The sequence below is a fragment of the Arvicola amphibius genome, chromosome 2, assembly GCF_903992535.2.
Source record: "Arvicola amphibius chromosome 2, mArvAmp1.2, whole genome shotgun sequence".
Classification (NCBI taxonomy): domain Eukaryota; kingdom Metazoa; phylum Chordata; class Mammalia; order Rodentia; family Cricetidae; genus Arvicola; species Arvicola amphibius.
Window position 1 is genome coordinate 169261711 of NC_052048.2, and position 21365 is coordinate 169283075.

Genomic DNA, 21365 nt, shown 5'->3' on the forward strand with positions numbered 1-21365 from the left:
CCTTATCCATTTTTTGGTGGAGGAGCATTTAGGTTGTTTCAAGGTTCTGGCTATGACAAACACAGCTGCTATGAACATAGTTGACCTTGGGGGAGGGTTGAAGAAAGGAGGGGAAAGGCAGGGAGGAGAACAGAGAAAAATGGAGAGCTCAATAAAAATCAATTTAAAAAAAGTATATGCCCCAGCCTGAGATCACATCTATACTCCCGGTACTTAGGGCTGAAGCAGGAAGATCATCAGCTGCAGAGCAAGCCCCTGTCTCTGAAATGTACAAAAACAACAAACAAACAAAAATACTAAATAAACCCAAACAGAACTATGAAATTATTGTTCAGGGGGACTTCATAAAGTTGGGAGGTTGTCTGAATGCCCAAGGCTGACCTGCAGTCCTGGTGATGGTAATAAATTGCACCTCACCTCTTTGCTGTTAGCATGAACCAGTAAGTGACAGCATGTATTAAATCTGAACAATTCAACCACACACACACACAAAAAAAAAGAAAGAAACAAGCTTAAGCAAAATTTCATCCGGAGTGATCTCATTTCTAGACGGGCAAGTGTTTGTTATTATACTTCACAGTCATTTCAAACCTTCTGTAAACTGTGGGACATTTTCATAGCAAAGATTTACAAAGAGGAAGAAAAGCTGTCTTTATTGTCTTAAACATAAAGTTATAAGACTCAAAACATAAAGTAACTACTTGTCATATTCAATATAAGTAGTTATGGACAATGTTAGGAAGTTAGATAAAATGTTTCTTTTTGGATTCTACTTTATAAAATCTAAGAAAAGCAAAACTGAAACTGGCCGTTTTCCTTTTGACTTCAGCACGTTAATTTGTTCATGAGGTCCCCGATCCCTACACAGAGAGAAGCTTCATAAATGCATATTGGCATGCCCATCGTGGGCTGATGTGGAAGGAAATTAATCCTGTATTGTGCTGTAGTCGAGTTCTATTTAGTAGCTCTTCGGTGAGAATCAATACAGGGTCTCCCAGGCACAATGGCTGGCTCCCTTCACTCTTGCTAGACAAACAAATGCCTTTTTAAAAGTCAGCCCACGAAAGGGGGACAAAAAAAAAGCTTTCTCTGGGCACATCCAGCCCTGGCTGAAACTTTTGAGAAGAATAAATCTGGGTTTCAGTGCCCCGCCTTCATCTCTAGATCCCTTTCTTGAATTTGTATACAACTCTCCTCTCCAACATCTCATTCAAAACTGCCTTCATTTCCCAGATATACACATGTGTGTTCAAAAGCTTCGTGTGCGGCCACTCTGGGGAACAATTGCATTTTATCAAAGACAAGAGTTTCCCTGGCAGAATGAGCCTCTAACTGCAGACTTTCAGTAATGTAAGAAGGTGTTTGAGACATGTCGCCCAATGGACGACATCCCAGAATCATCCTATAGTCTACTCACTCATATGACCCTGCTGTTGCCAGGAGCCAGAAGTTACCTGAAGCCTCTCCACAACACAGCCCTTCTGTTTATTGCTTGACATCCTCATTTTAATTTTTCTAATTTCTGTTCAAATCTTGCCACCTTATTGAGGCATTTGCCAAGACTGATGGACTGCTAGGCACTCCCCTGATAATCTCTGTGGTAGCAGTTGCTGCGTTTCCTTAACCATTCCCCCTGTTTGTCTACTAGGGGTCGCTAAGAGCAAGAAACCTGTTGTCCATCCGTTTCTTTCCCCACTTAACAAAGAGTTAGGAGCATAGGTAGTGCTGCCCATGCCCACCTCCTGCTCCAATCTGAAGTGGCAAATTACAGACGAGATAGCGAGCCCGTGACTGCTGTATCTCCTCTAACCTGAAGGCAGAGGTGTCCAGAGATGGCAGAGGAAGAAGAAAGAGGGAAGGAAAAATGCACCGAATAACCTTTCCTCTTGTCCCGGGAGTGCATTGCCAAAAGTCAAGAAGCAGAAAGGATTTGAAAAAATAATGTTTATCTGAGTTGAGGTAAGGTTTTAGTGAATGATGTCAAATCCTCCTTGAAGAAACAGCAATTAGCCTTTCTATCGTAGCTAGCCTGCATGAAGAATGAGCCTTCTAAGTCAGGATTTGACAAACCATGCGTCAAATTCTATCCGTCTCCTATTCATGAAAAACAGACGTATAGAAACAGTGCATACCTTGGTTAATTGTAGATGCGTTTTTACATATTTAAACGGTTAGAGAAAGTTGAAAGGACACTAGATTTTCAGATATAAAATTAGTTTGAAATGTAATTTAAAGTGTCCATAAAGTTCCCTGGGTTACACTCATATAGGATCATACACGGCTCAGATAGGATTTTGTTCTACACCAGTAAAGTTGAATGCTTGTGAAAGGAAGAATCCTGGGAGGCCTAATCAGTGTGCCCTCCTGCCCTCTTCCTGTGTTCTGAGAGAGCTATGCTAGGAAGAAGGCAGACAAGGTGATGCTAGAACGGGCCAGGCAAGGCAATGCTGCCGCTTTCATCCTGCACTTCTTAGTTGCTTTGTTTTGTTTCATTTTGCTTGTTTTTGTCACCTTGACACAAACTAGCATTGCCCCCACCCCCTGGGGAAGGCAGAACCTCAGTTGAAGATATCCCTCCTTCAGAGTGACCTGTAGGTGGTCTGGGATGTTCCCGTGGTAAATGATTGATAAAAGAGGCCCTAGTCCACTGTGGACAGCCCCACTCCCTGAGTAGGTGATTCAGGGTTATATATTCAGGGTTGAGGGAGTTGAACTAGCCCTTAAGCAGCTTTCCCTCCATGCCTTCTGCTTTGTTCCTGCCTCCAGGTCCCTGCCTGAGTTCCTGCCGGAACTTGCCTCAGTGACGGACTGTGACGTGGAAGTATAAGATACATAAGTCCTTTCTTCCTCCAGTTGCTATCAGTAACGGCTATCCCAGAATAAAAAGCAAACTAGAATGCACCTTTTTAAGAGAGAGAGAGCGACAGAAACACACACACACACACACACACACACACAGAGAAAGAGAGAGAGAGAGACAGAGAGAGAGAGAGAGAGAGAGAGAGAGAGAGAGAGAGAGAGAGAGAGACAGAATTGGGAATGGGGAGGGATGATGCAGTAAAGCCTGGAAGAAAAAAAAAGAAAAAAGCCAGCCATGGAGCATTCCTCTTAAGGGTAAATGTCAGAGGTGTAAATGGAGTAATTAACAATTGTCTTCTGTAGAACTGGAATCAGACAGAGCAATGCTGGCAAGCAATAGCCTCGGGCATCCTGAAGGAAGAAGTTAAGAAAGGATGCATAACAATATTTAGAGACCTGCAACAATGGTAGTTCAATTACTTGTTTCTTGTTCTAACTTCTGTTGTTGAGTGGGAGAGCTTTGGGGAAAAAAGGGAGAGCTCAGTGTTTAGTCTATCCTCAGCATCAAAATACTCAATTCATAATGAGAACTAGATAAATTATTAGAGAAGTTATAGGAAAACAGGAGAAGAGAGCAATATATTTAAGAGCTGTGTTTGCTTCTAGCTTTTCCTTCTTGTGCATGGTAGTTCATTAGTTTAGGTGCTTGGTTCTGTGCAATTTTATTTCTACTTATAAAACCAATTGCAATTGTTTCGAGGAATGTACTATTGTTTCAAATTTCAGCATCTCTTCTCATAATGAAACTCAACCACCATTGATCACAAAGCACTGTTCTCAGGTTCCTGGAGTATTGACAACCCCACAGGCTTTCCCCTACCACTGCAAACACACACTATCATAAGCCCGCATTAGCGGGAGAAGCACCTAGTTGTCAAACAGATTTTGAGAGTATCTTTGCTATTCACACTAATGACACCCATAATGGCACCACTGAGTTCTTTCTTGTTCTTAATTTAAGGCACACATCACATCGTATATTTCCACTTTATTGCCAGAACCCTCACTGGCAATCTTATAGTCTCCTTTGAGCATAAGATATTTTTAAATGTAAATTTATGAGTAACAGCCAGTCTCTGGTATGTTTAGCTATAGACTTTCATGACTGTAATAAAAACTAACAACAAATCTAACAACAACAGAAACAAAAGACTTCTACCACTGAAAGATGCGTGGTCAAATAAGCTAATGGTGAAACTGTGGTTTATAAAAGCAACCTGGTTCACATGTATTCACCTGCCTTTAAAATATGACTTTAATTTATTACTGATGGCATTCTCGGTGGTTCTGTTCTGAAACAATTTGTTCTAATTAAGAGCCCCTTGCCAGCACTGAGTCACCACAAAGCTTGGAAGCCCCTGAGACCGGCTTTCATTACACAGTGTGCCCATTTCACACAAGTGGAACATTTTTACAATCACCGAATCCAATTTACATCTTTATAATACTGCTTTCCATCTGGGTGGTTGTTTTCCCCCTCTGCATTCTACCCAAACAGAAATCCTGATTCCTTATCTTGTTCTCTGCTCAGAGTAGATTGGAGGAGGAGTGGTCCTCCTCCACCCCCGCCCGAAACTGAAAACCCTGGAGCCTGCCCTGGAAGAAGGTATAACCGTCTCAGGTTTTAAAGTGAAGAAGCTGAATTGCGTGTAGTTGTTCAAAAACACGGGGTGACATGACAGTGACATGTGTTGCTGCTCCCAGTGAAATAGTCTCACTGCTGGGGTTCACGTTCTAGCAAATACTCTTCATTTAAAGAGTAAGAGTTGGGGGGGATCAGCAAAATAACAGCCTCTCTGCGTGTGACTCAGAACCCTTGTGGTTGTCTTAGGAAGATCAAGCCAGTAGGTATCCTAGCACAGGCTGTGGAGGGCTTCAACCCCCACTCAAATAAGGAACAATGAAGCGCTTATGGCCTAGTGGGCATAGCGAGTTTTGTTTTCAGGGTGTCGCTTCTGGCATGTTGACCGCTTCACAGTGTGGATGGCTTCACACCCCAAAGGGCACAAACTGGAGGTTATGGATGGACTGATTTAAAAGGGATGTAAAGTTGGGGGTCAGTAGGGAATTGGGGCTGAACGTGGAGGAGTTTCAAGATGGCATTAGGGGTGCATATAGATATGCTCAAAATGCATTGTGCAACATTCTCAAAGAATTCATAAGATTTTTTAAATAAAATAAAGTTAATATTGCCATAATGTCTACAGTAGAAATTAGCAAGCTACCCAGGCCAATCTAGCGTCGCATTTGTGTTTCAAAGGACCACATGTTAAGAATTATTTGTACACTCTTCAAGTACTTTTAAATATTAAAGAAGTATAAAATGATGTTTGACACCCCTTCCCCCCCCCAAAAAAAAAAATCCAATACCTTTGGATCTGGGCCCAAATACTGCATTCTACCAAATAGAAATCTTGATTCTGAGGTGTGAGCTGTGCTAGATTTGGAGAAAACACCCTGAGTTCTGGCTTCCTGGTCCCCTCAATTGTGCAGATGCCAGCAGGTTGCAGTCCCCTAAGCTGGCAGGCATCTGCTGTTCTACCTGGGAAAGGTAATCAGTGGGCCTGCAGGAGGCTGCGGAAGAGGGGCAAGTGTTTCTGCTCCTGTTGTGCATGTTGTAAGGTGACACACATGGCCCCTGTGGCTCCAATTCTTCCCATGCCTTCACACGTTTCCAGCTCCCATTGAAGCCTTTAGCCCCGAACTACTCCTCACTCTCGCCTAACCCCTGCTCATGGTGACTTCTTGTGTTGATGGTTGCAATCTGCTCTGCGGTATTATAGCCATGTGATGAAAATTCCACCATAAAGCCCATTCTTTCGTGAAGACAGGAAGCGATGTTTTGCTTAGAATGTGAGCACAAGCTGTATTTGTATTTGAAAAGGTATTACGTTATAATAATTTCCCGTCTGGAAAGCTACATGCAGATAGGAACATGGAAAGGGGGTGTAAGAATTTGTATGTTGATTGTCCTTGTAATACAGGATTTTATCTGCTATTTTTTTTAAAGTTTAATTCTCAGTTTTATTTTCATGCAATAGAACTCCATTTTTTCTTTTTTAAATGTATTTTGAGACAAATGTTATTCTACAGATTTTAAGTTGGTTTATATTTAAACTTGGATACTTTACTGTTTAATTAAATTTAGTTTTTGTTGGTGATATTTAAACAGATACAATGAGAAGGCAACCGTTAGAGCATTTTATAGATAATTATGGCACAGTAGAACGATACAAATAGAGACCTGAAGTTATTTAATACTCTCTTCATGTATATCTTCTATAGTTGATAGAATTCCCAATCAATTCTTTAATCTCTTCTGAAAAGACAAAGCAATCTAGACCTTGAATGTATATAGTATCTTCATTTAATCTTAGGAGTTAACTTGGCCTCACATTGATCCAAAAAGACTTACTCTCCTAAGACCTCTCATGTAAACATGAGCCTTTAGTTTCTCATCAAAAATAAAGTTCCTTTAAGGATATAGACAATTTCCAGACTAGCCTGAAGAATGGGATTTTAGTGCAAATATCAGTTGTCTTTGGGAACCGGCATTGTAGTTTGAGTCTGGGGAAATGGCTCATTGGGTAAATAAAGCACCTGCTAGGAAAACACGAGGACCTGAATTTGAATTCCCAGAATCTATACAGATATCTTCACGAGAAGAGGCAGAGGCTACCTGAATCATGCTAGCTATATAGACTAGTTGAGTCAGTGAGCTTTGGGTTCAAATAAAAGAAAATACCTCAATTATAAGGCACTGAATGATTGAGGAAGACACTGATGCCAGTTTCTCCCTTACAGGTGTACAGTGTGTACTCACACATATGAACACATAACACACATACACACAAGCACACACACACACACACTCACACATGTGTGTGTGCATGCATATACACACACAGCATTGTAACATGAGGGCCTGGTTGTTGGGGTTTCTGTCCTGCCCGGTTCCCCACAGCCAGCAAGCCCCAAAGAAAATCACACAGAGATCTCCATAAGTTATAAGCTGATTGGTACCTTTTTCAGCTGGCAGGTCACATCCTGCTTCCTCAGTGATCTGCATGGATTGGGAGGAATCAACTTCCTCCTTCCCAAAATTTTCCTGTTCTCATTGCATCATTTCTTCTTCCTGTCTGGTTTTCCCGCCTATACTTCCTGCCTGGCCAATCAGCGTTTATTTAAAACATAATTGACAGAATACAGACAATTCTCCGGCACCGCAGCATAGCACATGCAAAAGCACAGCTTCTCTGGGCTCCCTTTCTTTAGTATTGAAAGAATAACTGTGTATATGAAGCTGCACATTATTCATCTTTAAAATGCTCTGAAGTTCCAGCAAGAGGACACAGTGGGGAAAAACAGCTGGCCTGAGTTTCACAACCAGAGTTCAATAGCCACAGCTCTGACGTGATTAGAAGAGAGAATCACCTCCCACAAATTGTCCTTGAACTTCCACATACACACAAAATGAAGACTTTTTTTAGCATCAAGTTTCTAGTTGGCGGCTAGGCCAAAAGATGCGCAAATTATGGACCAAGATGAACCTTCAGTTTGGACTCATGGCTTGTAAGAATGTGGTCTATGGTGGTCAGACTCAACCTGGACCTTCAGAATAGGAAGGGCTCAGGCCAGGGGACAGGGTGAAGAAGAGGTAGTGGAATAGAGCTGTATTGCCAGAACTGTCAGAAGGCATATGGCTTGGAATTGTACTATCTCCTCAGATACTACAGGTTCCAAAAGGGATTCGTTCTCTGCCCCACTGTCTCGCAAGCAGTTGCAATTTTATGTATTCTTTTCTGTAAGACCTACAAAACAGACAATTTGCAAAATTCTCAGGACTGTCTGGGCATAATTAGAAATTAGAGATGTGTTAGGTCATTACTGGATAATCCATAAGTAATTTGAAATGCATAGTTGAAAATAAAATAGGTAAATACTTAATCGCAATTTAAGGTGTCTTGAGGCCTGTGGTAGCTAATAGGTTTTAGACAATTCGAATTCAAGTGAGGTAAAATGAAAACGTTAACAATAAATAACTCGGTTACTGGCTTTTCAGTTATCTGACTAACATCTGAAATGTATGTGATGAAGGCCTAAACCTAGGGGCTAGTTCCTCCTCCCCGCCCTGGGCAAAGGCGCCTTTGAATGATTTCGAATGAAATATCTCCATGGTATCTGCAAGTGATGGAGAGGCCTAGCCAGCTGGGCAACACTGTAAGAAGCCATCATGACTTGCTCTTTCAGAAAGAGCCTCGGGGAAGGATGGGAGAATGGGTTCCTGCACAGAGGTGGTATTCTATCAAATTGAGGAACGGAGGTGGAAGTGACAGCAGCAGGAAACTGAAGAAAGCCACTGTGCAAACCAGCTTCATAGCACTGTGTGGGACACTAAATTGGCCCCAAACCAAGTGATCATATTTGTGGGAGCTTTAACCTGCTTGCTGGGATAATTTTATTTTGGCGGATGACAAGTATGTTTCCTCTTATGCATTCCCCAAGTAAAACCATGGTGGACCCAGCTGGGCAAAGTGAGCAGCATACAGTGATCTTTCCAGAAGACTGCTAGTGCTCCCAGTCTAAGATTAGCAGTGGCAAGACTGGTAAAATGAAAACGTCAGCCATTTCCCAGGACGATGGGAGAGATTAAGATAGCAAAGAGTCATTATTCATGCCAATTGCTGAGCATCTGAGGTCACAAAATCTATCAAAAAATGTCAAGGCATTTCAAAATGCTGTCCATAGTCAGCTGTCTTAAGCATGTGACAATAAAGGCATGTAGGGAGTAGGGAAGTGTCTAGTCTCTACACCTTTGTCTTGTTTAAAGATTGCAAGTCTTGTAGGTACAAAAAGCATGATGCATTGATGGGGAATTGAACCAAGTTATCTGGACATTAAACACAGTGCCAGAAAGGAAAAGAGAAATTAATGACCTGTTCCTGGGTGTGAGAAAAAGAGCAGGAGACAAGAATCTCTTCTCAGTCCCTCCCATATTTCTTATGTGCCATCACACATCACCTTGACTGGTTTATTTAAGCAATAAACTTTTATTGTGCTCCAACTATTTGTTGAGCAATAGACAAGGTTTGTACTAAAGTTGAGTTTATGATGATGACATGATCCTTGACCTGTTGGGCATCATGGTTTAGCAAGAGAGAACAGGCTTGTAAAAAGAAAAACTAATTGTGGTTTGTTGGTTGAAAAATACAAAAAAGAGAGAATAGATAGACTTACTGTACCCCCAGAAGAAGGTCAAGACGTTCATCAAGTGAGAACTGATATTTGTAGTTTATTAAGGTTAAACTGTAGTTTTCCCATCAGATTCATGTAGTGGGAATGCAAATATGTTTGTTCTAGAAAGAACACGATTACAGAGTTGTATTCTTGCAGGCAAGTCCAACCTGCAGCCCAGAGTTTCCACTTGCCCCAGAATGGTTATAAGTGCTGGGCAACATAAAATTGCAAAGTTACTCAAAACACTAAGGTGCTTTTTTGTGACTATATTTCACAGTTCTTGATTATGAATGTTGCAAATGATAATGTTGTGTATATTGTCAAAAGGTTAGACACACCTGGTATTAGAGTTATGAAGGAACGTGCTATGTTCAGGTAACAAAGAGGTTTCTATGTCTATTACAATATGTGGTGTGTGTGGATAAGTAGCAGAGGGGAACCAGTGGTCAAAAGGTGAAACGCTATTGGGGTCACGGCTCTTTCTTATAGGTGACAGAATCTAGGGCTTTTCTGCCAAAGAATTACATAAGCAGACTTAAAAACAGCAAAAAATGGTCTCCTGACAAGAAAGACAAGGGTCAAAGCAGAGAAAAAATTCCCTGTGTTGTCCCACAGCTGGGAAAACCATTCCTATTAGAGTTTGGGCATAATTTTGTTTGCTTTCAAATGTGTGCCTCACGATAATCAATTATGCTTATGCTGTCTTAACTTTAAAAAAATAATCAAAAGCCTCTTTGAAAATAAGAAAGCATTCTTCAGACAGGACTATAAAGTCTTTTCATGTTGGCATTCATTTTGGCAATAAATACTTTATTAGGACGTGACGTTACAATCATCTGTTCCGTTTATGAACTTTAAAGCCTTCCTTTTATGATGCGAAATGCGGAAAGCTAGTAAAAAGAAAAATGAGAGATGGGAATTTGTTTGTTAAAAAGTCAGAGGCCAGTGAAACCCAGTCAGTAAGGCTGAATGAAGCTACATGGACTTGGTGAAAATGTTCAGTCCATGGGCTGAAGACATCGAAGCTCTGCCATCCTTCCCCTTCTCTATACACACCCTGTCCTTAAATGTCCCTCATAGTCATCCTCAGGGTCCCAGTAAAAAATTTCTTGTTTAAAATTGTGCTTTGGTGATAACACACACTGTAGAAGATGATTTATCTTTTTAGAAGAAGCAAAATATTGTCGGTATTATTCTGTATCCTTTTGGTAGCGCCTTGAAATTGGGTAATCTATGAAATTGGTGGGATTTTTGTGCTGTTCCACTATTTCCTGAGTAATAAGATGCTCAAAATATATCCTAAATGTTGAGCTTATGTAGACCAAGATAAGGGATCTGTGCGGGCAATTTACTCGAAATACTTTTCCGGATCTCAGCTTGTGAAGACCAGAAAAGACCTGGTTTGTTTCCAAACTTTCGTTTAGGTTTTTATGCCCCCTAGTGGACAGTTAGTATTTATGCAGTTGTAAAATCATGGAGATAATTTGAGAGCCTTTCTTTTGTTCAATTGAATTCAAACGTTTATCAACAGTATATGACAGTCAGATCCCCTTAACTGTTATCATGTTTTAAATGTTACTCATCCATGATAATAACTTAATGAAAAGACCTATAGTTATGGAAGAGAATCTAGATTAATTGTTTTTGTTTTGCTTTGTTTTGTTTTTCAACTCTTAAGGATTCAGTCATAGAGTAGAGAGGAACCCAGCATGAGGATTCCTCTCCAGCAAAACAAACAAGCAAACAAATTAAAAGATCTAAGGAAAGGGAAATAATGTGAACGGGTAGAACTGTCTTCTGGACAACCCCTCTGAGCTTTATTCATGAATTCCCTGAAAATCTATTTACTTCCAGTCAAGACCTCTAGTTATGAAAGAGGATCTTTTAGTTGCCCCTTCTTGGGTTAATAGAGGCTCACAATACTTGGAAAATGTACGTGAAGTTCTCAAACTATGTAGGAGAGAAGGACTGACTTTTAGGGCAAAACAGGCAAGCTCAAAATCAGCGTAGCTTTTAGGCAAAAGTTGATTTCAAAATGTCACAGAGAAATCCTACCACTGAAATTAATACCAGGGCCCCTCTGGCAAACAAGTTCTGTACCACAAGCAGGTGTTATATGGCAACACTTTAAAAAGTCATTTGCTATTTGCAAACATTGCAGCTACTAAAAAACTATCCATCAAGCTGTGATCCTTCTAGATTGCAAGTTGATGGCAGAAAATCCATGAATAACATAGCCACTGAGACCCTGAGGGATAGAAATATTGGTTAATAAGTAATCCAGTTTCCAGGTCAGAAGAAATTGTTTCTTATACCTCTTGGATTAGTACTCAAGCCAAAATAAAAATAAAAATAAAACCTCCAACACACAAAAATCAATCACAGAGAGAGAAGAGGGGAAAGGAGAAGAGAAGAGAGCAGTAATCATTCAAATATAACTCTAAGAATTTATTTCTGCCCAGATAGAGCTGTGTTTATTTTAACTGTTTAGTAGTTGATACACAGTATAGTGGACCCAGAACCTGGCTCCATCAGCAGTCATGATTCTTCTGGGCTTCACTGCACCTGTGTGGGATCCAGCCATTCTATCCCTCATACCAGGCAACTTGTGACTTTTCATCATAGAACAACAAAATGAGCAGGGGAGAGACTGAACATCGGGATTATTTTACCATCAACACTTCCTTCCTTTTGAAAGAAGATCCCTTCTGCATGTGTGACTGTTTTTTAAACACCATGTTTGTCTTCCCTCCTAGTATTCATGGAAAATAGATTTGCACATGAAAAGCCATGACTTTTCTAGGGAAGTGAAGGATTACAACGCTTTTCATTTATTATGTGAACATATATATATTGTCTTCAGGTCAGAGAGAAAGCATATGAATAAAAGAAGTCACCTGCCATTTAGAGTTCAAAACTACGCAAATATGATTTTTCCTTTTTTGAGATCTCTATGCCGTAGAATTTTTGTAAAAATGTCAAATAAAGAAAATGAATGGATATTAATAAAATTTGATTTATAATACGTTGTGCCTAAAAACTAGTAATTTTTCATGCCTACATAAACTGAAAAATGAGAAGATTAATAAAAAGTCAAATAGATGATAGATGCATGCATGTGTATATACAGACACACATGCATACATAGATAAATAAAAAATAAATATATGTGGATTCACTTTAGTTCTTTTTGTGACTAATCGTATTGTACCATTTGGGGCATTGAGTAAGTAGAAGAGATGCATGAATTCAAAGACTTTGTATGAAACTTCAAACAGTAGTTGAGAACGAAGTCCTTGGGAACCAGCACTTAAGTGTGTTCTGACTGTGGCGTGTGTGCCTGCATGTGTTAGGAAAAGTGCTACAGGGATGTGAGCAGAGCCAAGGTCACAGTGAAGGTGTCTGATGTAACACGAGCCAATGCTGCTGGAAACACTTCTAATTTGTTACCAGTTTGACTTTTAATCAATTTCTGATCTGGGCAGTGTTCAGAAATCTTATACCAGTTATGCAACCCTGCATGTAGTCACAGAAGCTGGGCAATAATTAACACTATACAGACATTCTGGTGCAGGAATTTGAATCATCGTGAATTGGCTTCACTTCTGATCACCTGCAAACACTAGAATGAGTAACTAAAGACTCAAAGAGCCCCAGTGGGATCCTCAAATACGATGCTGGTCAGCATCCCGTCTGTTACTGTCACTGCCCTGTCCTCGGCCAATTTCTCCCATCTACAGGTTAACATAACAATGTTTTCTCATGGGGCTGGAGAGATGGCTCAGAGGTTAAGAGCATTGCCTGCTCTTCCAAAGGTCCTGAGTTCAATTCCCAGCAACCACATGGTGGCTCACAACCATCTGTAATGGGATCTGGTGCCCTCTTCTGGCCAGTGGGCATACACGCAGACAGAATATTGTATACATAATAAATAAATAAATATTTTAAAAAATGTTTTCTCACAAGAACCATGTTAGTAAGGGTGATCATTTCCCAATAAATACCTGAAGATGCGGTATTCTTTCCCAAGAATTAAGCCTTAGACAACCTCTATTATTAAAGAAGGAAACAATGAATGCATTTAACTGATATACAGTAAGAGCCTGCTTCATGCTCGAAAGAGATAAAGTCAAACAGCTCTGACCCTGTCAACTTTATTTTTATGAAGAATGAAAAGTAAGGAGAAGATATCAGATGAGAGATGTAGCTCAGTGATGTAACCCCTGGTTAGCATGTACAATGTTCAATCCCCATTCTCACAAACAAGAATAAAAAATAAATACTATATCCCAGGTGAACTGTGAAAGTAACAAAATGAGAAGTTGTCATGGAACAATGAAAGAAGGGAATAGCAACTGTGAACAGTGTGAATTGGAAATAGTTTTTGGAATGAGGACATCTAAGTGCCACCACACACTAAACAGAAGGCCAAATGGCCAGAGTGCCCACAGGACAGGGAGTGTGGCAGAATCTAGTAGAAGTAGCCAGGGACTAAGTAGTCATGGTGTTGCCATAATCTGGTGTCAATGGGGCTAAGTTTCAATTTGCTTTAGTTTCAAAACCATTGGAAAGCTGAAATGAAGCATCAATTGGTCAGTTTCCATCTTAAAAGCGGAGCTCTAGTCCATGAGTTGTATTGTGGTAAATGTGGGAAGGGTGAACAAGTTGCTCTGCTTGTTGGTTAGTGAGCAAGTGGAAGCTGAGGAAAGAGGCCTACATGGGTTTTTTTAATGTCTTAGTCAGAGATGAAAGGGGTAACTGAAAGATAAGGCGTGACTCTAATAGGGACTGGGTAGGTCAGTTAGTACTGGCTTAAGAATGTGGAGGGGTCAGGGTGGGAGAATTTTGCTAACTATATAGACAGCAAACTGTGAAAAGTGATTTGAGAGTTGACAGAGGAAGCTGGAAACAGACAAGCCCTGTTTTGTCTAGTTTGCAGTTTTGTTGACTTTTAGGCATCCAGGTTTAGAAATAATCAGACCAAACCACTGAAGGTAGGGGGTCTCACATACAGGAGATCCATCCACAGAGGCTGTCAGTGCAAATTAGGGTACTTCTACAGAAAACCAACCTTAAGCTATGGCGTTGATTGAAAAGGCAAAAGGATTCAAAACTGAGATATAAATTATGCAAAGCTTTAGAAATCAGATGAAGGGAAAGAAGCCAGGAAAAAAAAATGAGAAAGGCGCTCCCAGTGAGGTAAGAAAGTAAAAAAATACCAAAGCAAAGAACAAAGTGTTTGAGAGAACTGTCAGCTATCACACACCAGCACAGGACTGGGAAGGTTATCATGAGAAATGACTATGGGACATCACAAGCGAAGGTTAATGGGAATCTTTCAAGGTTTGTTTTCACAATGATTGGAGAAAACGAAAGACATGTGATATACTGTCCTACTTTTCCTGCTTAAATTTTATCACCCATCCAGTGCTGAAAACAATTAAGTAGAAAAGTGTGTCATCTAGACTATAAATTCCAGCATAGAAATATTGACTATTAATAAATGTAAAAAAACTATGCCACATTATATAAAAGGCAAATTGAAAAACTATCATGACATCATCAGGCTTTAAATACTTTCTAGTCTGGGGGGTTTTGAAAAGTTATCATTTTCTACAAGGTTGAAAGGTAAGTTTTGCAAGTCTTATATTCATAATTTCTCACTTACTAGTTTGGCACCTTGCATATTGTAGTCATGAAGTAGAAATAGAGATGTTTCCCAAGACTCATTTGACCTAAAGCTAAAAAGAAAAGAACTGTTTGTAACAGGCGGAACTGTTGCCCATGACTTATGTCAGTTATTTTTCCTCTGACCCAGGTATGGTGACATGGTGCCGAAAACCATAGCAGGGAAGATATTTGGTTCCATCTGCTCACTGAGTGGAGTGCTAGTCATTGCGCTACCTGTGCCTGTGATCGTGTCCAACTTCAGTCGGATCTACCACCAAAACCAGCGAGCAGACAAACGAAGGGCGCAGAAGGTAGGCGTTGAACTCCGTGAAAGCAGCGTGGCGATCTTCTTTAAAAATCCTCTCCGTTCATTCAGTAACAGGTTAATGATTTAAAAAAAAAAAATCCTAGCATCTCAGAGGCTTAAAACAAGGGATTGTGTTTTCACTAATGTGAGTGGATATAGATCAAGACCATACTACTGGTCCATTACCAGTCTAGAAATGGAAACTCCCCATGCACTACACCGCTACGGTCATGGGCATGATGAATTGCACTCTGCCTCCTATGGGCTTTTGTGAAGTAGCCCCAGACCCTGGCGCCTCTGATGCTTTAGCCAAAGTTGGTCACACAGCCCCTTTTAGATTACCAGTGGGCAGAGAATGGCTTTGATGGGGCAGTAGGTAGAAAGTAAGGGGTAATTGTGAACAGACCTAATAACAGTTTATTCAGATACATATGGTTAAGAATTATTATTAAAATATGATTTCTAGATCTAATTCATTTAGTCCTTATCCAGCAGAGATCAGACAGGTTCCAAATAAGAGAGGGCTATGAATGAGAACCAAGATGTGTATCGCAGCTCCTTCACTCATTTGAGACAGGAATTAGGAAAATCCTGAGCGTTTGGACCTGAGTTGTTGTTCTTTGGTTTGTTGTTGTTGTTGTTGTTGTTGTTGTTTTCCTAATAGTTTTTTTCTAGTAGTTTCCTGTGCCTCTGAACTTTACTCGAAGTACTTAATGCCTTTAAAAATAATCCCAGTATAGACTTGTGTGTAAAGTGGGAGAAACAAGAAGACTATGATGATTCGCAGAAATATACATTGTGTAAGCTTATAGTTAACTTATAATAACTTATAATTAGCAACATTCAATATTCCGATGACTCCCTATGAGCCAGGAAATGGTGTAATATTCAAATCATCATTTATATAGTCTTCACCAAACTCCAGGATTTGGTTGCCATCATTCTGCCCATTTAATGGGTGGGAATTCTAAAGTTTCCAGGAATCAAGCCATTATAAGATCATGTAACTAAAAAGTTAAAGACCAAACTTTCAGTGTAAGCCAGTCTGAGCAAGGGGAAGGGCATAAATCAGTTATTCTCTACTTCCTGAGTCAGGTGAGAAGAACATCTGAGATGTAGTTTGGTGCTCATTGATAGTCCCCTTCTCTCGGAACCATCTTGAGACTGATTGGTAAGACCGTGAAAATCTGATTTGGAAATCTAAGTTTAATAAATCACTTAACACTGACACTGCGTGCTTCTCAGAAAAACTGGATGAGTATTAGTACATATGCCTTCCTCCTTCTACATCAAAAGAGTCATCTTCTTAGAGTCCCTTTTGCTTAGAAATCACTTTGGAAATCTTTCTCTGTACTTACAATGCTACATTTCCTGTATTCTGCATAGCCACTGCATTTTTACCCTTTCCAGAAAGCATCGACTTTAAAATGCCCAAACTCTATTCATAACTACATTTCATTTGGTGCACAACCTAGATAATTCAGGGCACCTGCAAGACATCACCAGCAATTTAATGAACTACTGGCTTTGTGACTGGTCTCCTAATGGAGTTTAAACATGGTGGTCAGCAATGTGTAGCAACAGTAAAGTATAAACCCTAAAAAGGGAACCCTTGGATAATCTCAGTGATTCCTTATAGGGACGTCACATTCTGCAGAGACCTCATTCATGTACAAGGTCAGAGAGCACTTTTCCTTCTGCTTAGCCAACATTAGAGCTGGTTGCTTTAAGGAATTCCTCCCCCATTGATGAACAAATTGCTAGCTTTAAATTATTTTCCAGAGCAGCAATAAATAATTCAGACAAAATTTCTGTGGATTTCTAATAATCCCCTAGACTGGAAATGTTAAGAAAGAGAAAGAAGGGAGGAAAGGAGCAAGATGAATAGGCACTCTCTGCCATTCCCATCCCTTGCAAGACACATCTGGAGCAGAGCTCTGAGGACTGGTTCCAGGAACTTCTACAAGGGACCTTTCGAGTGGCTCTAGCCACACAGCAAAACCCCTCTCCAAGGCACTCACAGACACTGAAATAGCAATCATCCTCCAAAGAGCTTAACTCTGGCCATTTACCTGTCTCCATTTTAGGCCTTCTGTTAGTATAAAAACCACTTACAAACAATCCGAAGCACAAATAGCTGTGGGTTGTTTTTATTCTGCAAAGAATATCATGTATAACAACAAAAATGAGAATATCTTTTTAATATTTGGATTTCCTTAAAGCAAGCAGTTCTAAGGCTAAACAAGTTCAAAGAAAGCCTTCTCTGACAGATGATATAAATGTGCTCTCCACAGAATGTACCTATGCAAGATCATGGTCATTCACTCAACGGTTACCTTGTGAGAGGTTATACTTTACGCATGCTATAAAATATTGACAAGCATGTTGAAACTCCATGATGGGACCAGTTACAAAGCGGGGAAAATGCTTGCAACTATTTATACCTTAATAAATTTGAAGACCAAAGCTAAATAGATGTGATAGTATAAAGCACAATAATTGACAAGTGTACTTCATGAATGTTTTTTTCAGCATTTTTAAACTCTTGTTTATATTCCAAACTTCTGCCACAGTGTAATGAATTCTGCATGTGACTACTAGAGAAATAGACTTAATAAAGCCAGATATAATAACCTAATATAGTATGCCCAGTGAAAAGCCTGTGTCCCATAAACTAAGCATAATCTCAAGATGAACGTGTATATTAAATAAAATAAGTTACCAAGGACTGCTCCCTACTTTCTATCTTGAGAGATTGGAAACAAAACAGACTAAATTTCCATTAGATTAAGATGATTTATATTAATCTGTGTCTGGATCCTCGGTGAGCAAATATCACAGGTGCAGAAAAATAACCAATAATTCAGTCAAGCAAGCACTCTACTCAGGAACAATTCAATAACAGCAACACTCAAATGGACCAATTAAAATAGTATTATGAAATTGTAGTTTTCTGTGTTTGGGTCTGTGGCTGGCTCCAACCTTAAACAAGGACGGAAACATACATTGTATGCGTGTGAGAGATTTACTGCCAGTACTGTCAGGGGATTTCCCTTCTAGGCCCTTCCTCATACTGAGTCCTGTTTCCTACACATTCCCACCTTCAAAGCAATGCATCATTTACTCCATTCTTCTCAGCCCTTGATAGTCTTTACTGAGTACCAACCTGGGAGTGAAGACAGGCACCAACTGTGGTACCCTGTTCTACCCCAACTACTGGCAATTGCACCTTATTAGATTGATTTTTCATCCTGTCATTGAAAAGTCAGCATATTAAATAGAGTTTATTTGCCAGAAGTAAATCTTAACTGGTAGAATACTAGATCATAAGGGTGATATTTTGAAGCAAGAAGTTATCCTGTTTGGAAATATGAATGAGACTACATAGTCGTATGCCTGTTCAAAGCTAACATGAATTTACCACACAATATGTGATAATACCAAAACAACTGTCTCCATCCAGGGTTTCGACTATGCCATGGAGGATTTTAACATGTCATTATAGTCATAATCTCTTGCAAAGCTTGCATCATTATTTCAGTTTTACAGAGGTCTTTCATGTGATCACACCTGTTGGTTTAGTCCCAAGACCAGAGAACTTTAGCATTATTCAAATATATAAAATCTGAATATCCATATACATTAAAATATTAATATATAATATATATGAATGACCTTGCCTCTGATGCCCTCTCACATAGCTCCCTGTGTGCCTCTCCTAGCTGTGAGTCCTCTTGCTCACTGTTCATTTCATTCACTCATTCCACTGAGCCGAATCCCAGCACCGTGCCTGCCAAGGCTCCCTCTCTGGGCTTACCCACACGTTCAAACTGGGAATAGCACACCGTCTAAGATGCTCTCTTCCACTCGCATCTTGCATGGCTTTGGCTTGACTCCTTTCTGGAGCAGCTATTTTCTTTAGCAGATGGAAATAATCCAATAAACTCCTTCAGACCTCCAGAGCGGACAGAGCTTGGTGTGCTACATCCGTCCACATGGAACATTTGAGCCGTGAACGGAAGAAGCAAACTGTGGTGTGATGATGTCTGGACCACCTGGTTTAGGCAGGGACTGTGGGAGCCAATATTTTAGGAGTGATGAATTGTCTCGGGTTAGTAAAAAGAGAGACATTCTTTCAATCACTAGACTGCCAGGGATACCTCTATCTTCCCAAAGTATTGAAAATATTTTTTGATTCAGTAACACTATGGTTCACCACATTTACTAAAACCTCATCCTAATTTGCATTCTGACTGCTGGTACTTTGCTACTGCAAGAAGCTGCTATTTTCTCTGAGGCACAAGTAGGGGATTGAAGGGACTGCTCTCTCTTAACCTCTCATTACACAGCCAGTATTGCTATGACTGTCATACTGTGTAGGCCACATGAAAAGCGAGTTCCTGAAGCAACTTTGTAAAGCAATCTCTTGCAATTACCTGCTGGAACCAAAGCTATAATCACAGATGGTAAAGGCTAGGATTCAACAGGTATTTGGTATGGCACTCCACGGGATGCATTAAGCCAATTAACTCACAGTAGTACAGCAAACTGAAAAAAAACGTTGTGGATGAAATTAAGACAAATGAACAGGTGGTTCTTTTACTAATACAGTGCATGGCTTACTACAAATGGATGTTCTGTCTTTAAAACAAAAAGTTTAACTCTCTTTTCATTTAGTCTTTCTGTCTTCCACATCATACATCTCTGTCCCATATACTTCCCATCCTTGGGTATCTGCCTTCTGCCCTTGCAGCCCCCTGCTAAAATATTTTAAGAGAGAAAAAAAGAAAAGAAAAAAGGGAAGGGAGTCTTGTCATCCAAGCTTAGTGTAGCATGGTGAGTCATGCAGCAAATGCTTTTGTTCATCTATCTTTACTTGCAACTGTTCTTTGCAAAGAGTCATTGATCTGGTTCCAGTCTTCTAGTTTCTGCTGCACTATTGATGCTGCATCCTCACTGGAGCACCTCCTGTTTATCCTGCTGTTGCCTTGTGTTGTGGAAATCCTGCAGCTTTGGATCTGCAGGACCAGTCTCTTCACATACTCTAGCTGACCACAGATGGGGTGGATATTTGGGTGGGCCAACAAATAACCCTGGTTTGCAGCCTGGGTAGTTACAGGATTGGTCAGCCCGCCAGCTCTCCTTTCTCCTCAATTTTTTTTTTTTTTACAGAAGGCTAAGACTTGATGTGTTAGTGATTGCTACTAGCTGATGTAGGAGGTCCTTCTGTCTATGTGTTGCTTTTATTGGTTAATGAATAAAGAACTGCTTTGAGCCTACAGCAGGGAAGAACACAACTAGGTGGGCAAAGCTAGTCTGAATGCTGGGGGAAAGAGGGGCAGAGTCAGAGAGATGCCATGGAGCTACTGGAGATAGGTGCTGAGAACTTTACCTGGTAAGCCACAGCCATGTGACAATATACAGATTAATAGAACTTGGTTAAATTGATATAAGAGTTAATGAATAAGAAGCTAGAGCTCATGGGCCAAGCAGTGTGTTTCTGTGTGATTATTTTGGGTCTAAGCTAGCCGGGTAGCCAGGAACCAACAAGCGGCCCCTCCTGCTACAACTAGCACGTATAAACTTCTTATTATGTGATGAAAGATATACCATTCTCCTGTGATGGACAGCAGTTTTGTTTATGGTACATGTTTCAAAGAAAAAAGTCAGCACTACTCAAATTGCTGCCTAATACTTAGAGAATAGGTGAGAGAGGTGACTATGATATAGGAAAAGCAATATACAAGACAGTAGGGATGGAGGAAATGGAGGGGGAGAGAAGGAGAGGGAAGAAGCACAGAAATGCAGGAGATGGAGAAGGGAGAGTGTGAAGCAGAAGAACAGAAGAAACGTGGTGGATTGAATAGGGAATGAATGTTTGAACAGTTGAAAGGAGTGAAATCACCATGTACACTTCCTAGAAATCAATAGGTAAACAGTCTTGTTTGCCATTGATTGGGACAATTCTAGGGCATTTTCCTGCATGCTTGTCAGTGCCATTATCTTGAGTTTGGTCTGAAAACCTAGCCCTGACTCACAGCTTTTGAAGGCAAAGGTTTTCTTCCTCCCTTCCAACTTAATTCCCCAGTACTGATGAAATGTTTTCAGTGATCTAAACTTTATACTGACAACAGAAGTGATATTTGTCAATTGTTCCCATTACGTTGAGAAACGATCTTGATTCAGTACATTATTTAAAACGGAATCGGCACACACAAAGCACAGGGGTGAAGGAAGAAAGAGCAGAACCTAAGCCATGGTGATAAATGGTGTTTGAGACAGCTCAACACCC

At 40.2% G+C, this 21365-nt stretch overlaps 1 protein-coding gene across 1 annotated transcript in view; it reads left to right on the forward strand.

Moving 5' to 3' along the window:
• The window catches only part of Kcnd2 (potassium voltage-gated channel subfamily D member 2), a 493004-nt gene that overhangs the window by 463344 nt on the left and 8295 nt on the right, over nt 1-21365 (forward strand). Inside the window, exon 2 of the mRNA XM_038319769.1 lies at nt 14915-15077. Coding sequence (XP_038175697.1) covers nt 14915-15077 — 163 coding nt within the window. The remainder of the gene's footprint in view (nt 1-14914; nt 15078-21365) is intronic.